The 21512-nt window shown below is 46.0% G+C and overlaps 1 protein-coding gene across 2 annotated transcripts in view; it reads left to right on the top strand.

Moving 5' to 3' along the window:
* Window positions 1–1818: 1818 nt before the first annotated feature.
* The window catches only part of Slc39a8 (solute carrier family 39 member 8), a 59174-nt gene continuing 39480 nt past the window's right edge, over window positions 1819–21512 (top strand). The window contains exons 1-2 of one of the 2 annotated variants that reach the window (XM_041656687.1): window positions 1819–1962; window positions 2412–2875. In XM_041656687.1, coding sequence (XP_041512621.1) covers window positions 2657–2875 — 219 coding nt within the window. In that variant the 5' untranslated portion in view covers window positions 1819–1962; window positions 2412–2656. Of the gene's footprint in view, window positions 1963–2152; window positions 2255–2411; window positions 2876–21512 lie in introns of those variants that run through there. The other variant, XM_041656697.1, reaches the window with a different exon arrangement.

Here is a 21512-nt window from a genome sequence, read left to right as displayed (position 1 = left end):
AGCTTTAATGTAGAAACAGACTTACAGAACCACCGTTCCTATGGAGACCAGGAAAGCAGAAGCAATGGCTGGGAGCAAGCTTGCCAAATTTATAGGCAGACATTAGCCCGAGGCGAACACGCCCCCCAAGGGGCGGGACTTATCCCTACATCTGCAGGCCATACCAGGCCCCTGCTTTGCTTGGACACTCTGTCCAAGTGCCTCTTGGACACTCTGCTCTGTTCATTGTACTTGCCCCCCAGCCCAAGGTTAGTCAGCACACCTCTGAGTCCTCAAAGGCAGTTGTGAGTATGCTGGGAAGAAAAAAACATCTTATTGGGTGGAGGCCAGCCTTTGAAAGCATCCATTCATGTGCAGGGGCCACTTGTTAGTCACCAAAGCAAAAGGGAGAAACAGACCACACTCCAGTAAATGAAAACTCCAATAAAGAGCTTCAGCTGGGTCCTGAAGGAGCCCTTTGTGCTATCAACTTACTTTAGACCCGTAGGTGAGAACTTTGCTTTTTGAGCATCATTCTGTAAATTAACACCAACAAATGGATAGAGTTTTATTTATTTATAAATTGGAAAGAATCTGCTCTCAAAGATCATTCAGGTCAGGGTCTTTCGAGGCAGGGCTTTTTGTGTCCCGTATATGCAAGCACTCACCCGGGATCTGTTGATCTGAATTGCTGCCAGTCATGAAGAAATTATTCTCCACATCAGTGCTTGGTGCACTTATGCAGAAAACTTCCTCCTGGCAACTGCCCTGGCACAGCTGCTTGATGCCCCTGCTGTGAGACAGCGCATAGCCCCGCCCTGCCTTCCTTCTCTGGACAGTCCAGCAGCTGCTCTCACCTAGGCCCCCACCTTCCTGGAATTTTCCCTCCTCCCCCATTCTCTCTCTCTCTCTCTCTCTCTCTCTCTCTCTCTCTCTCTCTCACTCTCTCTCCCTCCCTCTCTCTCTCTCTCTCTCTCTCTCTCTCTCTCTCTCTCTCTCACACACACGCACGCACGCACGCACGCACGCACGCACGCACGCACACAGACACACAGAGGGAAAGGAGGGAAACTCCCAAATTTCTTATGAGTAATACTTTCTTTTTCCTTCCACCTCTTTACTCGTCTGTTAGCTGTGTATCTGTTTTTGAACTTGCTATTCTTCGGAGTTTAAAGCACACCCACCCTGAAAGGCATGAGCCGCACTTTGAATTCTTTTTTAGCCATCTGACAGCCAAGCCGGTTTCACTTTATTTCTCTATTTCTGGATCGTTTCATCCACCGGATACAACCTTTGTCCCCCAAACACCACATTCACTTACACAAACTTGTTGACCTCACACCCAAGTCAGCTTTTCTTGAACCTTCATCTGAACAAATAAACATTCCGTGTGATCTGCGGATATCCCGAGCGGCGTCAGGAAGGGCCCGCAAGGACCGTGCTGGCTCAGCTAGCCCACCAACAGGAGACTGATCTGGCTTCCTCTTTCTCCTCTGATTTTAAGAAGTAAGGCAAAAAGCCAATTCCTGTTAATTTCTTAGACAATGCAAGGGGCTCTAGACTCCGCTCCAGGAAGCTGATTCCTCGGAGGTAACAAAAAAGTGGCACCTGACACCAGGAAGGGGACTAGGGACCCCATCCTGGGACTGGGAGGGAGCAGGCACCCCTGCGACTGGGATGGCAGACCCAGAGGTAGACACCTAGGCTCTGCCTGCGCCCCTGCGTGGACACGCTAGGGAGCTCAGCTTAGGGGAGTGTGACACCACGTGTTACAGAGGCGGGGACAGCACCCTCCCTCCCCCTCTTATCTCTAAAGGGTGCTGGCCGGATCCCAGAGCTTCCCAGAGATAGAGGGAGGGGGGTACGGAGAGAGGAGAGAGGAGAAGAGAGAAGAGAGGAGAGAGAGAGAGAGAGAGAGAGAGAGAGAGAGAGAGAGAGAGAGAAATATATTTTGAACCTCAGAGACCGACATAGACACTAGAGGTGAGAGGCTGCCGTCTCCTTCCTATTAGCCTGCCAAGTCCACAGAGAGTAGAGAGAGGGTCCTGCTTAGACTGGGGAACCTCGGAACCTGGGGGTCCTGAAGGCGTGTTTCTCTGCAGTTCCCTGCGGGGGCGGGGAGGGTAACAGTCCCTACCCTTCCACGTCTGCAGCGGGAAAATAAAACCTCAAGACAGGAAGAGGAGTTGGGGTTGCACAGTCGGAGAGGATTTAGTTCCCCGAAGTGTGGCGCGCTTGGGGCTTTATATCCGGGACAAGCGAGTGTCACCACACTGTAAGCAAATCCTGAGGCTTCAGCAAACTCAGCTCCGGGCAGCTGGCCCCGCGCCCGGCTTGGAGTTCGAGACTCTGGCCACGCTGTGCTCTGGGGCACGCAGGAGGCTGACCCAGTGGCCTTTATCTTTGTCCCCCCTTTGTTCCTTTTATCTCAGGTTCCGCACGAGGCCTGGAGGGGCCACGCCGCCTATCATCGCCTCCTCACTGTGCTAGCTCTTCAATGTCCTGAAGGTCTGGGGCTGCAGAGGACCGCGGGCACCGAGTGTCTTGCTAACTGGGCCAGGCAGTGACGCGGGACGGTGGCCCTCCCACTCCAAGGGCACTGACACCAGGGCACCCGCGCGGGTCCCTGCATCCGACAGCTCCGGTGCTGTAGGCTCCACACGCTCCAAGCTCCACGATGACTCCCTGCCGGGCAGTGGCCGGGCTGCTGCTGCTGGCGGCCACCGGCCTGGGACACCAGGAGGAGGGACCGGAGCTCGCCTTCAGTGAGGACGTGTTGAGCGTGTTCGGCGCCAACCGGAGCCTGTCGGCCAAGCACTTGGGGCTCCTACTGGAGCGTCTGGGGGTTGCACCCCACCAGGGAGCTCTGGATCTAGGACAGCTGCACTTTAACCAGGTAAGGAGCAGCCCGGTGGTCCATGGTTTCCACAGATTTCCATGCGCAGGGCAGCCTTTTCTAGAAGGGAGAAGCGCCAGAGAAAGGATTTCGCCGAGTTTTTAAAGTTTGAGGTGGTGACTGATGAGTGTCATTTGATTCTCACAGGTTCGTTCACTGGGGCTCAGGGACTACTTTTAGGGATCTGGCAGCCAGAACGATAAACTGAGCCACCAGAGGCTTGTTGGGGTAGAGAAAAGTCGATAGAAAGGTGTATGAAGTAGTTGAGCGAGGGAAGCCACCCGAGACATGTGTCCTAGAAAAGAATGATATTTTTCAATCTTGCCGAAAGAGAGCTATTGACTTAACTTACCCAGTCAGCAGAAGGAACCTGTCACATGCGGCCCTTATCAGTCTCAGGATGAGTGACCACTCCCACTTAAAAAGCGCTCATGTGTGTATTGCATAAGGCCCTGCCTAACAGCTGGAAGGGCACACTGTACTGGTGGGGAACCTGAGGACACCTTAAACCCAGCTCACAGAAGGGTTGGTGATTCAGTTGGTGGCAGGCTGGGATTGGAGTTAATTTCTAGTCGCTGTCCCGTCATGTAAAGTATTTGATTCTAGAATTAATTCAAAATAATTAAACACATGTTTCTCAGGCTTGAATTTGAGGGCAGACTTGAACTTTAGAGAGTAATTAGAAATCATACTTGTCACAGAGCTGAGGCTACGGGGCTTGGTGATGGTGGCCCAGAATTCCGAGTTCTAATCCCTAGTACTGTAAGCCAAGACAGGGGGGCAGTTAAATCAATGCTTCATCCCCCGGTTTCTGCTTGCCCACTCATGTTAAACTGCCGATGAAGCAGTTCATAGATCTTTTATCATTTCGTCTATGGCTAAGATATTCTGGGAAATTCTACATTCTATAAACTCTGCTTTGGAAACATGGCATTCTCCAATGAATCTGATGTTTGATTATAATTAAGGAAACTTTACTTAGATAAATTCCCTCATGTTCATCAGCACTATAGTTCAGTTGCCTTCTCCCTTCTTTCCTTCCTTCCCTCCATCACCCCTACTCCATCTTCTCCCCCTCCCCTCCTCTCCTCCTCCCCTCTTGGGATTAGAGTTAGACATAGTGTGTCTTGTATGCATGCCAAGTGCTCCACTACTAGCTATAGCTCCAGCCCTGTGATTTTGCTTCTGTTAGTAATGTCTTTCAACATTTAAAATGTATATAATTTAAGGCGTCAGATTCTCTGATGCTGTGACATGGTCTTTCTTTGACTTAGAAGAGTTTTGTGATGCCCTTATGAAGAATTTTTAAATGTAAGCAGTCTCTAGTTCTATTTCTTGCATATTTTTAAATTTGATTCAATGTTTGAAAAATTACATGTAAAAAGAAATGCCCACATATTTTAATTGTTGCCCCCTCCCCTTTTTTAATTTTTTTTTTTTTTTTTTTTTTTGTGGCAGGGTTTCTCTGTATAATATCATGGCTGTCCTGGAACTCACTCTGTAAGACCAGGGTAGCCTTGAATTTACAGAGATCTGACTGCTTCTGTTTCCCAAGTGCTGGGATTAAAGGCATATATCACCCATGCATTTTCTTCTTTTAAGAAAAAAAAAGATAGTTTAGCTGACTAGTTTCTAGGTAGGTGTGGTCATTTGCTTGGAATGAAGTTTAGGGACAGGACTTGAACTGTATCTGTAGGTCACATACTGTGCTGACTTAAAGGATAGCCTTATCTGGCAGTGTCTGGAGGTGACTTTTAAAGGGGCCAAAGACCCCAAGCTACCCTTGCAAAGATAGTAGATGGCATGCCTAAACACTGTAGGAAAATTGGTTTTATATGCTAGTAATACAATTCTTAGTTTATAAGATGGTAGGGTGTCTCAATAGGTAAATTATATGTTGATAACTTTAGGCTCTTTCTCGAGGTTGCATGTGTATTTTCATTATGAGCATCAGAAAGAGGCAGGAAGAAGCCAGTAATTAGCCTGGAAACAGAGAAGCCAAGAAAAACTCCTACACTAATCAGGCTTAACAAACATCTATTTGCACTTCTGTGAAGTCTCAATGAAAACAGCAATCACTGGTGGAATGATGACAATGGTAATCTAGAAGAATCCATTAATTCACTGGTAATTGATAGATAGACTTGCCAAGGCACTCAGATGTGCCCCAGCATAAAACCATCAAATGAAATTTAGAATCTTTAATGTCGTCACACTCGAAAGAATGCCTCTTCAGTTCTCTGTCCAGCACAGAGCAGAGCGATATAAATTCTACTGTGGGACATTTAGCTATTTGACTTTGAAAGAGTCCGAGAATGTAGAAGGTTTCCTCGGGCCAGAAATTTCTTAATCTTCTACAAGGCCTGTCAACAAAATTGTACTTTTGGATGAGAGCTTTGATAGCAGTTGAATCAACAGCAGGTTTGTTTGATAAATTTGGATGGGGGGCAATCATAGGCACCATTACCTTGCTGCTTTGAGAAACAGAGGTGACTTGGATTCATAGTGGAGAGACTAAAACAACTCCGTTCATAATTTTGATTTATAATGGCTACTGTGGATAAGAAGTTAGGTGGAATAACCCAAACTATGTGAGAAAGAGGGCCTTCGTAGCCAGATGGCTCTGGACTGCCCCTCGACTGACACAGAGACTGATTTGTCCCAGGAAGCGCTTGCCATCCACGAGAAAGGCCCAGAGTTCAGAGTATCTAGGAATGATGGATCTGCCTTCCGTGTGTCCCCGTGTTGCTTCCCCATTCCCCTCCTTTACTTTCCCTTTGTTTCCTGTCTTCAGGAAGTTTATCTCCACGCTCTGTCACGGGGACACTGGTTCAACAGCTCCAAAAGGGAAACCCTTGTTTTCTAGATTAGTGTGCTGATCTCTAGGAACACTTCCAAACATCCCCGGGTTCTGGGATGGATGGTAGGTGGCATCTGGGATGGATGGTAGGTGGCATCTGGGATGGATGGTAGGTGGCATCTGGGATGGATGGTAGGTGGCATCTGGGATGGATGGTAGGTGGCATCTGGAATGGATGGTAGGTGGCATCTGGGATGGATGGTAGGTGGCATCTGGGATGGATGGTAGGTGGCATCTGGGATGGATGGTAGGTGGCATCTGGGATGGATGGTAGGTGGCATCTGGAATGGATGGTAGGTGGCATCTGGGATGGATGGTAGGTGGCATCTGGGATGGATGGTAGGTGGCGTCTGGGATGGATGGTAGGTGGCATCTGGAATGGATGGTAGGTGGCATCTGGGATGGATGGTAGGTGGCATCTGGGATGGATGGTAGGTGGCATCTGGGATGGATGGTAGGTGGCATCTGGAATGGATGGTAGGTGGCATCTGGGATGGATGGTAGGTGGCATCTGGGATGGATGGTAGGTGGCATCTGGGATGGATGGTAGGTGGCATCTGGGATGGATGGTAGGTGGCATCTGGGATGGATGGTAGGTGGCATCTGGAATGGATGGTAGGTGGCATCTGGGATGGATGGTAGGTGGCATCTGGGATGGATGGTAGGTGGCGTCTGGGATGGATGGTAGGTGGCATCTGGAATGGATGGTAGGTGGCATCTGGGATGGATGGTAGGTGGCATCTGGGATGGATGGTAGGTGGCATCTGGGATGGATGGTAGGTGGCATCTGGAATGGATGGTAGGTGGCATCTGGGATGGATGGTAGGTGGCATCTGGGATGGATGGTAGGTGGTGTCTGGGATGGATGGTAGGTGGCATCTGGGATGGATGGTAGGTGGCATCTGGGATGGATGGTAGGTGGCATCTGGGATGGATGGTAGGTGGCATCTGGGATGGATGGTAGGTGGCGTCTGGGATGGATGGTAGGTGGCATCTGGGATGGATGGTAGGTGGCATCTGGAATGGATGGTAGGTGGCATCTGGGATGGATGGTAGGTGGCATCTGGGATGGATGGTAGGTGGCATCTGGGATGGATGGTAGGTGGCATCTGGAATGGATGGTAGGTGGCATCTGGGATGGATGGTAGGTGGCATCTGGGATGGATGGTAGGTGGCGTCTGGGATGGATGGTAGGTGGCATCTGGAATGGATGGTAGGTGGCATCTGGGATGGATGGTAGGTGGCATCTGGGATGGATGGTAGGTGGCATCTGGGATGGATGGTAGGTGGCATCTGGGATGGATGGTAGGTGGCGTCTGGGATGGATGGTAGGTGGCATCTGGGATGGATGGTAGGTGGCATCTGGAATGGATGGTAGGTGGCATCTGGGATGGATGGTAGGTGGCATCTGGGATGGATGGTAGGTGGCATCTGGGATGGATGGTAGGTGGCGTCTGGGATGGATGGTAGGTGGCATCTGGAATGGATGGTAGGTGGCATCTGGAATGGATGGTAGGTGGCATCTGGAATGGATGGTAGGTGGCATCTGGAATGGATGGTAGGTGGCATCTGGAATGGATGGTAGGTGGCATCTGGGATGGATGGTAGGTGGTGTCTGGAATGGATGGTAGGTGGCGTCTGGGATGGATGGTAGGTGGCGTCTGGGATGGATGGTAGGTGGCGTCTGGGATGGATGGTAGGTGGCGTCTGGGATGGATGGTAGGTGGCATCTGGGATGGATGGTAGGTGGCGTCTGGGATGGATGGTAGGTGGCGTCTGGGATGGATGGTAGGTGGCGTCTGGGATGGATGGTAGGTGGCGTCTGGGATGGATGGTAGGTGGCGTCTGGGATGGATGGTAGGTGGCATCTGGGATGGATGGTAGGTGGCGTCTGGGATGGATGGTAGGTGGCGTCTGGGATGGATGGTAGGTGGCGTCTGGGATGGATGGTAGGTGGCATCTGGGATGGATGGTAGGTGGCGTCTGGGATGGATGGTAGGTGGCGTTGTGGCCTTTGCTGTACTCCGTCCTTCTGCACCCGGGCTTCACTTCTGCAGCTCTTCCTGAGTGTCCTGCAGCCGTCCCCTGCATCAGAGGTTTCTCCGTCCTGTTCCTATTATCATCAAGTTGCCTTTTCTTAGATAGGGTGCCTATTTTTAGACTATTTGAATTTATAAACCATCTTCCTAAAGCAAGGTGGCATTCTTTCTTTGAGTAACAGCCTATAAACTCTTTTTCACTAATGAAGTCCAGATCCTGAGCCTGGCATTTGAGGCCCTGCTCCCTTGTGCCAAGCTTCCTTGCCATGGCACCTGCAGGACTATTCATGCTTCTCTGGATTTCTGTGTGCTTTCTTTCAATGTCTTCCCTAGAAAGACCTGCTTTCCCATGAGTTCGCCAATCAAAATAAACATCTTACAGAAAGCCTAGTTAATCTTGCCCTAAAATCATGTAATCCTCAATTTCTCTGTTTTCTGAATTCTTACAAGATTTTTATTATGGTACTATCAGTTACCTATATATGTTCAACAGGTACCTCTATTAATGTCTATAAATATCAGTGCTTATTTTAAATCCAGAGCTTATTATGTCACTCTTCGAAGCCATCTCATCCCTGTGAAATAAACTATGAATACATCATTAGTATTATTATATTGTTGTTTTTAAATCATTATTACTATTATTATTTTAAAGTGCTGGTAATGGAACCCAGGAATTCTGAGGAGCTAGGTTCATGTTCTACTGCTTAGGTAGTCATCATCCACATCAAACTTCAAGTGCTTTAAGATGGCTGAAAAGCCTTTTTGTGCTGTGTTCTGTATCTTCCAAGCTACCTTTTGGTACCATAGACGCTCATGTGCGTTGCTCTATCTGTTTAGATATTGCATTCCCAGGAGCTTTCTCGGTCTGGCCAAGAGTTTAGGAGGAATTGGTGGCTCTACATCAGTTGATGCAATTGCTACCATCTTGGGGGGCATGATTGGGATCGTTTTCTTTGACAGTTAAAGAATTAAAAGTCAGAAAAAAATCTTGCGTGCGACAGGTGGTGGCATGGGAAACCTCAGACATAGCAGACAGAATCAACCAGTAAAGAAAGACTTTTATTAGGGGTGAGGAAACACACACACTACAGTAAGGCATAGAAAGAGAAAGACACTCTGCCAAGTGGGGTGGGGCTGGGGGTGAGATGGGAAGTTGGGGAGGAGGCTTGGGAGCCCCAAATCTGGCCTCTCTTTGAGGGAGCTGTTTAAAGTATTTGAGTGGGGGGGGGGTAGTGTAAAGTCTTTGAGGGATTTCCCCTAATTTAGGGTTTGGTCACTCTGAACAAAGACAGGGAATGGAATAAGCCAACAACCTGGGGTAAGTTTGTCCTGGTCCAGGTCTTGAACTTGTCATACTGATCCACAGGCAGGGAGCACTAAACAACCAGGCCTTTGTCCCAGGTCTAAGAGTATCGGGAAGGAGCTATACTTTTGTCATTTTAAATTATCTATTTGTGACTCCCCCTCTTTCTGCCTGCCTGCCTAGCAGGGATCTGTCTAGCGGCTAAGCCCTCACAATCGCAGTGCAATGCAATACGTGTGTAACTTCATTTGTGTCGTCGCCCTTTTCTGTTTGCGTGACTGCCTCGCACCGACACGTCTCTCCCGCGAGACTTGAAACAGGCGGGTGGGAGTGACCCCTTCCTCCCTTCAGGGGCTGACATAGTAACCTGGTTCATACCCTGTATGCAGGAGACATTTTGTTTGGAATTTTGGAGTCATTTTTCTAGGGCCTCAAGCTCTTGAGGTTCCCGCCTCCCGGACTTGCGTTTCTAACAGTGAGCGTGAGAGCATGGAATGCATGGCATGGGTGAAGACGGGAACTGAGGAGGCAGCTGCAGTGGGTTTTACAAAATATCCTGACCATTTCAACCTGGAGGTAGCAGAAGGCGCTTTTAAAGGCTTTCCTCCCAGGCCCCCCCCCCCCCCCCCGCCAAGAACACATATTCTTCAACTGTATTTATTTATTTGATAAGCATGCTATCACCAAACTATGTCCCTGTTCTGCTGCTGCAATCTTTGGCCTGGAATGGTCATTTGGTTACGATGTCTTTTTCCCTCTATTCTTTCTGGTCTTATGAAGCTAGAATGTAGATGGAGGTTTCTGTCCCACTTGGGTCTTACAGCCATTCAGTCTCAAATAAACACACAGAGGCTTATATTAATTATAAACTGGCAGGCCTATTGCTCGGGTTTATTACTAACTAGCTTTTACAACTTAATTTAACCCATAAATTTTATCTGTTAGCCACGTGGCTTCGTACCTTTTATTGGAAAGGCATTCTCATCTTGCTTCCTCTGTGTCTGGATGGTGACTGCTTCTGCCTTTCCTCTTCCCAGAATTCTCCTAGTCTGGTCACGCTGACTGTATTTACTGCCTGGCTACTGGCCAATCAGTGTTTTATTAAACTAACATGAGTGACAAATCTTTGCAGTGTGCAAGAGGTTATCCCATACTACTGTAGGTCTCTGTCAGTAGAAAGATAATTCCTTCCTCATGTAATGGATGACCAGGGTAGCAGTACATAGCAAGAAAGATGTGTGTATGTGTGAATGCTGGTCACTGCATACACAATATACATTATTGTATGTATTCTTATTGTCATCTGTTACATATTTTTTTCCTGGGGTAAAGGCAATGATAGACACAGTGATGGAAGGCACTCTAGGAAGCATTGATGATGGGTGGACACGTTCTTTTTTTCCTTTGGCCTTTTTGTGTTGAGGTATGATAGGAATAAGTCTGGCAGCAATGCCTTCCAGCCTGCTGCTTCTCCTGAGACCCTGGGGGTGTGATGGAGAGAGGTGATGCTTGGGTCCTTGTTAATCCTCCTAGATGATGGCTTCCTGATGCCTCTTCACCCCAGCCCTCCCATCGTTGGCAGTGCATAGCGTGTTGTGTTTGCAGGCTTTGGTAAAACGAGGGATCTGCATGATTCATTCATTTGGCTGTGATGTCAAGAGCTGCCTTTGCCTTGGCACCAGGTGTGGGTGAGATCCACTTAAGGAGAATGCTTCTCATTTTTTCCCTATCTCACTCCCAAGTGCTTGTCTTTACCTACTCCCCCACGAGTCATGTGGTCCCTTTTGTATTAAGTGTAGGGATTTCTAATATCTCATTATTCTATACAACCCTTTTAATTATTTACTTGTAATACCACATTTTGTTGTCAAAACACTCTTATGATAAAGGCACCATTGTGTGTCTTCTCTATCAGGAGACTATGGCACAGAGATTAGGTACCTGAATTAATGTCCTAAGTGGTGGAATCCCTGATAACCTTAAAAGCTCTTGCGGTAGTGCTTACGTTTTTGTTATAGTCTGAGAAAACATTTTATCTAGGTAGATAAGCCATTACCTCATATTTTGAACTATGGCCAGAAGTTACTAACCATCAGTTGCTTATGTGGCCCACTGCTTAGTCAGATGAAGGGAACAGTCATAGGGCTACAAGGGATTGAGTAAGCAGGTCCTTGTCTTCAGAGGAGGGGGGGAGGGAGGAAGGAGGGAGGGAGGAAGAGAGAGAAAGAGAGGGAGAGAGAGAGAGAACATGTGCATACCTGTGTGTGTGCTCTTGCATATGTGTAAATGCGTGCCCACACACACAGAGGCCAGTGGACAACCTCAGCTGTCATTCCTTAAGGTTTTCCTCCCTCATCTTTTTTTTTTTTTCTTGGACAAGATTTCTCTGATTTAACTGTCCTGTAACTAGCTCTGTAGACTAGGCTGATCTCAAATTCCCAGAGATCCGCCTGCTTCTGCTGGTATTAAAGGTGTGTACCAGTACCATCTGGATTCCTGTTGTGTTTTTGAGAAAGGTTTTCTTCTCACTGGTCTGGAACCTGGCAGGGAGGCTAGGCTGGCTAGCCAGAAAGCGTGATGAATTTGTCTGTCTTTGCCCCTCAGCTCTGTGATTTTAAGTATGCCATCATGCCTGCTATTTTTTTCTTTTTTTAAACATTAATTCTGGAATTGAACTTAGGTCCTGATGTCCTCCATAGCTGCCTCCTCAACACCTCAGAGGCCTTTTTATGCAATAAGTAAATAAGATGGGAAGGTGTGAAAAGTCGGGGTGTGAGACAAAGTGCAGTTCTGGGCGGGAGGTGGCTCAGCAGGTAATGGCACTTGCTGCCAAGGCTAATGACCGGAGTCTGTTCCTCTGGACCCACCGCGTGGAAAACTGCCATCTGTAAACTGGCCTCTGACTTCCACAGGAGTGCCTTGGCTTGCGTGTGCAGGCACTGCGTGTAAAGAAAAGGAAAACCGCCGCTTAACCCAGACGTGCACAGGGGCTATCGAAAAGGAAGATGTCTCCGCTATCCTTCACGTTTGCTCATTACAGATGGGAATTTTGGGTTGATAATAGACAGCCAAAACTTGTGTGCACACACACTAAACAAATAAAGCTAGAAAAGCCACGGTGTTTAAATATCACCAGAGCAAGCCTGCAAGTCATATCACAAGGTCGTACACACTTGGTTCCCACTCTACCAGACAGCATGGACACACGATGTAGGAGAGTTGGGAATAGCTTTGGAAAAGTCACAACCCTGTCACCTCTGCGATTCTGCTTTGGTTTAAAAAATACATACTCACGGAACATCTGCTTTTGCCAGTTTTATCTACACAACGTTTTAGTTACATGTTGGATTTCCCAGAGAGTAACGCATTCCCTTTCATGGAAAGAAATTTTCATGAATTCTAATGCTTAGATTGATTTTTCCCCATCCTCAGAGACAACACTTTGAGCAGCAGCTGATCCTTCTTCCATAACTACACTCGAATGTGAGAGAAATACCTGTGTTATTGGGATGGCTTCCAGTCCAGTGCTTACAGCTCACTTTGGAATGGAAACCCTTCTGGCAAATCCAAGTGGAATTCTTCCTTTGACTGCATTCTGCTTGGGGAAGCATTTGTGTATGGGCTTTGGGGACCGAGTTGCAGCCAGGAGGGAATGCAGGTGGTCAGAGCATGTCTCCAGAATCACTTGCTGTCATATAACAAGGCATTGGCACGAGGTAGCTATCAGGACGGGGAGAAGGAAGTTCTCCTTGACAGCTGTGCTCTCTCTTGGGCTGGTACACGTAGAGCAGGTGGGCGAAAGGTTTGTAGCCTCTAGACTCTCCATGCTTCATGACTTATTCCTGCTTCCTGGTTCTTCCCACCATAAGGGACAGTGACAGGCAGGGGTTGAATTCTCCCACTGTGAAACCCACTGCTTTGCAACCATGACCCTAGTTTTAGTGTGCTTTCTTTAAATTTAACGCACTTTGGAATCCTGCATCATTTATCACTTCCGGTGGTAACCGGAGGGACCTGCTGAGAACAGGATAATGGGAACATAAATAGGAATGTAAAATGAGGCCTGCAGCTGAGAAGGATGGCTGACTGCTCCATACAGGAAAGAAAACTGACCCCAGGGAAGGCAACTCTGTGACTGGTTGCTGGAATTTGTGAGTTAACTGCACGCAGGGCAGTGTTCTTGAAGGGATGTACAAGAGTGAAAAGTTAACCTTTACGTAATTTACTTATTGAAAAAAAAGTTTGGAAGCCCTAGATAATCTTAGAAACTACACCATTTTCAGAGACTTAATGGTAGAGTCTTCAGCTCACCTAATGGTAGACTCTTGTTTGTAATGGACACCAGTCACCTTCTTCTCGGACTACTTCCCTTGTTTCTGTAGCCAAGTGTGTTTTCTGAATCCTGAGATTCCTAAAGAAATGAAACGATCGTCAGATTACGTTTGTGATGATGGAATCGGAGAGCTTAGAAGTCTTCAGAATGGAGTTCTGTTCAATTTTGGTTTCTGTCTCCTTCCAAAGATTCTCTGTTGTTTCTTTTGGGCTGAAGTTTAAGGGAGACGAAAGCATAAGTCAGTGAATCAATGGTGCTAAGCTGAAAAGTACCATTACATCCTTTTAATCCAAATATTTAACATCTTTGCTTCAGAAGTTTGCCTACTTTTTAAAGAAATATATACATGCCTAGCTGAATAGTTAGAGGAAAAAGAAAAACATAGCCTCTAAAATAAATGAGTTTAGACAAAGCCCCTGAGGCGGTTTTAGTTCTATGAGCCTAGTTCAGTCTAATCCATGCTTGTCACTACTTGGGTGAGTCCTTCAGATCTCTGACTATTTTAGACAATGTAACAATGGTTAACAGTGTGGCATCTAGCCTCAGGCTGAAATTTAGATTCTGTCACTTAGTAACATATTTGTCCCAGTCAAATGACTTACTCCTTTGCTCATAGTGTTCACCTTTGTGAGTGGAAATGGATGAGCCCTACCCATAGATAGGGTGGTTTGAACGGAGGGTGACTATGTGAGAAACAAGCGTAGTGCGTCTGCTGTAGTTCAGACACTCAAGTATCCAGTGTGCGGCCTGACCTAACAACAAAACCAGGATCCTTTCCTTGAGCTGCTTCACACAAAGAGCAGTGAAAGAGACAATGCTTAGAAAACCATCAGCGTGGACCTGCCTCAGACCATGTGCTGAATGCACAGCCATTGTCCTCGTAATACCATTAACTGATATAATTGTATCGCATGTGACGTTGGGGACCTGAACACCTTACGGTCAGTCAGTTTATAGAGGAAGGGATGGCATGAAAAGGCAGCCAGGATTAGTGGGATAAAGAGGTCTTGGAGAAGCATGCCAGCTTGGGGACTTTAGTTCTGGTGACTTTCACTATGAGAGAAGCCCTACCACTCTGCCTCTTCTTCCCTTCATCGAGCACTGGTACGTTCCTGAAGATGTCAACCTTAGGTGTAGAGTCTAAGGACAGGAAGAGTACTTGAATAGATACTGGAATTATGCCTCCCCCCACCCCCCTCAGAGGACCTCTCAGGCTGTTCTTAGGAATTCTCTGACCTTTTTTCTTTCTTTAGACCCTTTGTATCATCCCTAAAATGTAAGTGGCTTGGGGGTCCATACTGTGCTTCTAGAAACTGTTAGATTGTGGTTTCTAAGCTTAGATCTACTTCTAAATCTATGCAAACCTCGATATGGATTTTGCAAGCCAGAGAACCCAGGGCCCTCTTAGTTTAGTTGAACCTTAATTTGCTGGGAGAAAAATCAGAGAAATAGTCATTTTAGTCTCCCTGGGAAGAGAAGAAACTCATGGCTTCTTCTAGGATGGGGAAGAAGAGCAGTAGGGTAGGCATCAGACTGATGAGGACAGCAGTATCAGTAGTATGATTTGAGATGAGAAATAGATCATGTGCCATGAATTAATCATGCATTCTATGGCACACAGGCCCTTCTGTTAAAGGTCACATGGTATTACTGATACCAGATCATGGGTTTGTGTGAGGAATCATGATGGAGTGTGGTTTTCTTCAAGAGCTGTGCTCTCAGGGTTCGGTCAGTATGTGCCACTTTACCTATATCTATTAATATGAGAAGCAGTTCTTGATCTTGGGATGAATGGCATTGAAGTACATGTGGCAGGAAGCATTGAATTCCTATTATTCTAGTGGGAACAATGGCTAATATCTGCGGGTGTGCCAGGCATTGTACTTGGCGTTTCCTTCTGTACCATCCCGTTAGTTCTCACAGTCCTCTGGGGACACGGGACTGCCAGTTCTGATCCTCAGTTCTTTGCCCTTGTTGATCTGAAGCAGATGCTGTGTTGGTCAGGCAGCTCTGTTATGAGTCCCCTGAGTATTCGCTGGTTTTGGTGCCTCCTTGTGTGCATGACCGGATCAAGAATTGCCTGAGTGCCTCCTCCTTTTCCTCACTCCCCAGCCACTTCTCAAAGCACTATGGTCGGATGACTCCCACAGCTTCCTTGAGATTATTCTCCACAAGGTCACCTGGACCTTGATGTGTTAAACACAATGGATGTGGCTCCTGGCTCACCTTTCTGTGGATTATTTATGATGCCATTATAACCTCCTTGAAACCCACCCTTTCTTTGTTTGCAGCCATGCCTTACTTAAATTGCTGTTAGGTTCATTTTAATGTTTTATGAATTTTTCCTTCGTCTTTCAATATTGCTGTTCTTTAGAATTCCTCAGGCCCATCTTCTTTTGAGTCTACACACTCTCCCAATCCCTTTAATCTGTACACTTACCTCTTTCTGTGTTTGTACCTATTTTCTACCTGAGTTGCCTTGGTGTAGATTTTTCCCTTGGGATTCAGTCGTGGTCATAAAAGGCAACCCTGCCCCATTCCCAGACTCAACATGTCTGCACTTGCCCCAAATTGAACTCACCAACTCCATCTCACCGTCAGACACTCGAGAATCCTGTTTTCTCCCCACCAATGTTAGGTAAGATCTGGATCTTACTCTGTTCTTTCAGCACCCCCTTTTTTTGCCTCTCCTCTCCTCCTTCCACTATTTTTTCTCTCTTTCTCATGTATAACATACATGAGTCCTATCACAGTAACCTAAATGTCTGTTATTTGATCTGAACACCAGTGTTCACATTACAAGCAGTGTGGTTCGTAATGTGGTTGTGTAATGGAGAAAAAAAATGTAGCCACGTAATAGGATTGCAGTGGTGATAAAGTCAGACAACGTAGCCAGGCACGCTCTCTTGTGAGGGGCAGGATGTCTCCTGTGATTGATGCCCTTGCACCCATCATGTCCTCATTCCCCTTTCTGTCTTCCTCAACTTGGCCCAGTGTTTTGCTCTAATAATGAGCAAACCTGAATACATTAGCTCCAAAAGACTTCCCAGTACAGTTCAAATCATTTGAAAACTCCTTGCTTGGTAGGTGACCCTCACAATCATATTTCTTTAAACATATCTCTACTTTCCCCTTCCAATGTCAGCTCAGATATTGCTTCCTTTAGGAAAACTTTGGAGAGGTTGCTCAACACTTGGCAGACCATGCTACATTGATGTCTTTTTTTTTTTAATTTATTTATTTATTAAGGATTTCTGCCTCGTCCCCACAACCGCTTCCCATTTCCCTCCCCCTCCCCCAATCAAGTCCCCCTCCCTGATCTGCTCGAAGAGCAATCAGGGTTCCCTGACCTGTGGGAAGCCCAAGGACTGCCCACCTCTATCCAGGTCTCGTAAGGTGTGCATTCAAACTGCCTAGGCTCCCACAAAGCCAGTACGTGGAGTAGGGTCAAAAACCCACTGCAATTGTTCTTGAATTCTCAGTATTCCTCATTGTCTGCTATGTTCAGCTAGTCCGGAATTATCCCATGCTTTTTCAGGCCTAGGCATCCTCAGGAATATTAACCTTCATCAGGCGATGAAAGGAGACAGAGACAGAGACCCACACAGGAGCACCGGACAGAAATCTCAAGGTCCAAATCAGGAGCAGAAGGAGACGGAGCACGAGCAAGGAACTCAGGACCACGAGGGGTGCACCCACACACTAAGACAATGGGGATGTTCTATTGGGATCTCACCAAGGCCAGCTGGCCTAGGTCTGAAAAAGTATATTGATGTCTTATCAAGATCTGTGATGTGAGAAAAAAAGACACCGAGTTACCTTCTATATCCTACCAGTAGCGCAGTCATAGTGTCTACTATGTGTGCTTTTCAGGTAATATTTGTTGAGTGAAGAGAAAAACAACTTTTTTTCCCCCTTGAGGCATGGTCTAGCTATGCAATCATGTGACCCAGGCTGGCTGCCTCAGTATCCCGATGGAGGATTCTAAGTAAACACCACTATTGTGAACTTGGACATTAACTTTAAGAAATTGGTTTCAGCACAACTTTCTAAATTAGTCCAGTCCAGCTAAATGGCTTATTCGATTGAAATAAATCAGTAATTCTTTGTTTTTCTTGGAAATGAATTTTGAGAGCAACATGAAAGCAACATATATTAAAATTTCAACAATATGTTATCCAAGTAGAAAGAAATAATGAGAAACTATTATATTTAATTTCTGAAGTTTCTAAGATTCTTTTTTCTTGTGTAGATAGAGATATTTTTCCTTATTTTATAGGTACATCTTTTAGAAAGATTTGGAAACCCTGATGTCAATGCTAAGATAATTCTGGGAAATTTACATAGAATAAATGTAAAACGTATGCCTTTAAAAATGATCCCACATTTCTCATAATTCGTTTCAGATGTATGTCCTAGCTTTAAATCTCCCCTCATGTGCCTCCTTTATATCAAAAACCTTGTTAGGAGTCAAAGAAATATGATATGCAGGAAGTCCATCCTCCCTAGATGTCCATGGTCTGCTTAAAATGTATGCATTTTTGTAAATAGATAATATTATAAGGAAGTTATAGTAAGTGCTAAACAAATAAATAATATGAATGTGGGGTTCTAGAGAGGGAGGAATTAACCTGACAATGTGAAGTCCTAAAGGTGGGTTTCACAGGGGGCTTTGCAGAACAGGAAGCAGTTAGATAGTTTGAGATAAGAGTATCAGAATTATGGGTCATGGGGGTATAAAGTCACACTGACGGTAAAATACAGGATTTATTAGAGCTTGGTTAGAGTATAGAGTTTGTGGATGTTGGAAGAGGTATTCCTCCAAAAAGGGAAGGGTTTATCGGAGATAGATAGTTGAGGTTTTTAAGTGTCCTAATACTCAAGAAAATACATAGTTTCGAGAGTTTGTTTTTGCTATCGTATGTGTGTATGTCTTGGGGGAGAATGAGTCAGAGAGTTTGTTTTTGCTATTGTATGTGTGTATGTCTTGGGGGAGAATGAGTCAGAGGAGGCGGTGCTAGTGATGTTTCTAACAGAAGGAGTCTTGTGGTGTTGTAGGACAAATAGGATGAGGGCTACACAAGATTACATTAGGAACTCTGCTATTAGAAGTCCTCTGCTATGTGACCGTGGTGGTTTGAATAATGGCCCTCATAGGCACATATATTTGAATGATTAGTCACCAGGAAGCGGCACTCTTTGAAAAGATTAGAAGGATTAAGAAGTGTATCCTTGTTGGAGTAGGTGTGGTCTTGTTGGAAGAAAAGTGTCACTAGGGGTGGGCTTTGAGGTTTTAAAAGCCCATGCCACGGCCAGTTTCTCTCTCTCTCTGCCTGTGGAACAGGATACTACTCACAGCTGCTCATGAGCACCACACCTGCCATGCCTGTTACCCTGCTCCCTGCATGATGATAATGAACTAAATTTATAAAACTATAAGCAAACCACCAGAATAGTGATAGCTGTTGAGTACCAGCCTCAGCACTCTCTCAGGGTTCAGAACAGGACTTCTAGGACTAGAGAAGCCTGGCTTGGGAATGGGATCTACAGGGTAGAACAAACTGACTGACTCGGGCATGTTTACCTGCATGTTTCAAGAGAGAATTAAGGCATAAGGTACAAGTATAAGCCATAAGAAAAAGGGCAAAGCAAAAAGGTTAAGGGATAAGGGCCTAAGGCTAAGGGTAAAAAAGGGGGGTGATCGCCACAAAGCTTTCAGTTTATATAGGTATACAGACAAGTTAACAATCTCATAGGAGGTAACAACAGTATCAAGCATGCATTTTCACAGAGTCATAAGAAACCAGTGGATCTAGCAAGGGGCACCTTATGTCTCAGAGGGGTATGGCTGTGAAGTTTCCTTGTGGCTGAGAATTTATAGCCTTGGTAGCTAGCTATACTGACCTGATGCTGATTTGCATCAGCATCTAACTGGTTGAGTTAAAAGGAATCTGTTCTGGGGATCCTGCTTTGGACTCCAGCAGGGTGACAAGGTGAGAAATTTTCTCTCTGAAGCTAGTTTTAGAAACTCAGGACTTTTTTTTTTCCTGTATACACAGTTAATTTCCTGGGCTATGATCTTATATTAGTTGAAACCAAGGTAAAGTGCAATACGGAATATTAGTAGCCTGTTAAGTCAGAGCAGAAGACCAGGAGATTACATCTTCCTGAGTCTGCTGTTAGAGCTGTCACATTACCTCCTGTGTGAGGCTCCTTTCTTATCAGTGACTACTGTCAATAAAGAAGGTCTGTGGGGGACTATTTTTAAGTGTTTGAATTGGTAAAGACTGTGAGATTTTTTACATTTGAAATATGTTTTATATTTGTGATATTTATTAATCTGATATCTTGGGAATGACCCCCCCCCAAGGAAAAGTTATATTTTAAAAAGCGTTGTGTGTTAAGTTGACAAGGGTTCAGTTGTGTTGGCTAATTTTATGTCAACTTGAGACATCTGAAAGGAGGGAGCCCAGTTGAGAAGACACCTCTGTAATACTGGGCTGTAGGCAAGCTTGTAGAACATTTTCTTACTTAGTGATTGATAGAGGAGGGCCCAACCCACTGCACATGGTGCCGTCCCTGGGTTGGTGGTCCTGGATTCTATAAGAAAGTGGACTGGGCAAGTCATTTGGAGCAAGCCAAAAAGTAGCAGTCTCCATGGCTTCTGTATCAGCTCCTGGTTCCCAGCCTGTTTGAATTCCTGTCCTAACTTCTTTCAGTGGTGGACCATGCTAAATAAACCCTTTCTTCCCCAAATTGCTGTCATGGTGTTTCATCATAGCAATAGTAACCCAAACAAAAACAGCTCCCACGCCAATGATCCTTAATCTTACATACTAGGTTCTCAAATATTTTAGCTCCCAAACTGCCCCACACTCTTGTATAGGGGACATAAAAAGTCTCAGCTTTTGTGATATGTCGCTTAATAGATTATAGACACTACTATTATGTCTTAAAAGATTATTGACACTGCCATTCAAAAAATGTAAAAGGCTATGGAAGCTCAGTTGGTAGAATACTTGCCTAGTATACACAAAGCCCTGGGTTTGATCCCCAGTAGTGAATAAAACTAGGCATGGTGGTTCATGCCTATAATCTCAGCACTCTGCAAGAGGAATTTGGAGGACTGCTTTAAGTTCATTCTTAGCTATGTAAGACCCAGTGTCAAAAGAGAGAAAATTAAAAAAAAATATTTTCAATTTATTAACAATAACAATAGTAAACCTTTGCATGCTGACGCTTTCCATTTTGAAAGATTCGTTATTTTTAGTGTCCATCATGTGTACGTCTGTGTGTGGGTCTGTGTGTGGATGTGTGCAGGTGAGTGTTGGTGTTGAGGAGGTCAGGAACATGGCATCTCCCTGGAGCTGGAGCCGGAGCCTTCTGAAGTGGATGCGGAGACCCAAACACAGATTCTCTGCAGTAGCAGCTCATGCTGTTGGTTGCTCGTGCTCTTTACCAAGGTGCCGTATCTCCTCCATCCCACATGGGAGTGTTTTAAATAGAAAGGAACTCCTCAACTGCTTTATGCTCCACAGTGCTGCTTTAACAGATTCCCGGGACTGTCACGTCAGCTGCAGCCTTTAGTCTGCTGTGACGTGGGCCGTGCCCTGTTCACGTGGAAGAGAGTGAGAGCGGGGAAAGAGAAAGAGTCAGTAACATGACGAGAATCAGTCTGAGCATGCGCGTTCTCTAGCAGCCCTACAGGTACCCAGGACTAGGCTTTGAGAACCAGTATGCCTGTGATGGATAAATACAGTCCTTGTATGCAGAGGGTTTATAGAACATACTTCACTTACAGAGAGGTTGAGGAGGAGGCCTTTGAGCGAGGCAGAACAACCAGCCCTTTGAACTTAGACCACAGCAAAAGCCCAGGGGACTACCTCACGGACACAAAGCAGAAGTACTCCTGCCTTTGGGACAAGTCAGGTTTGAGAGCAGGAACCCAGAGCAAGCATCTCTGTCTCCATACTAGGTCCAGGGTCTTCATGGCGAGAAGGTCTTGAATGATGGAAACAGACTGGGGTAGAGATGAGTGGATACCGAGTGGGAATCATGCCAGTTATGTGTGCATGCGTACATACATGCATACATACATA

Source organism: Microtus oregoni, unplaced genomic scaffold, assembly GCF_018167655.1.
Source record: "Microtus oregoni isolate MIOR12 unplaced genomic scaffold, Mior012 000000F_ref0000247, whole genome shotgun sequence".
NCBI classification, from domain to species: domain Eukaryota; kingdom Metazoa; phylum Chordata; class Mammalia; order Rodentia; family Cricetidae; genus Microtus; species Microtus oregoni.
Note: the sequence above shows the minus strand (reverse complement) of the source record. Positions and strands in the feature narration are given on the sequence as shown.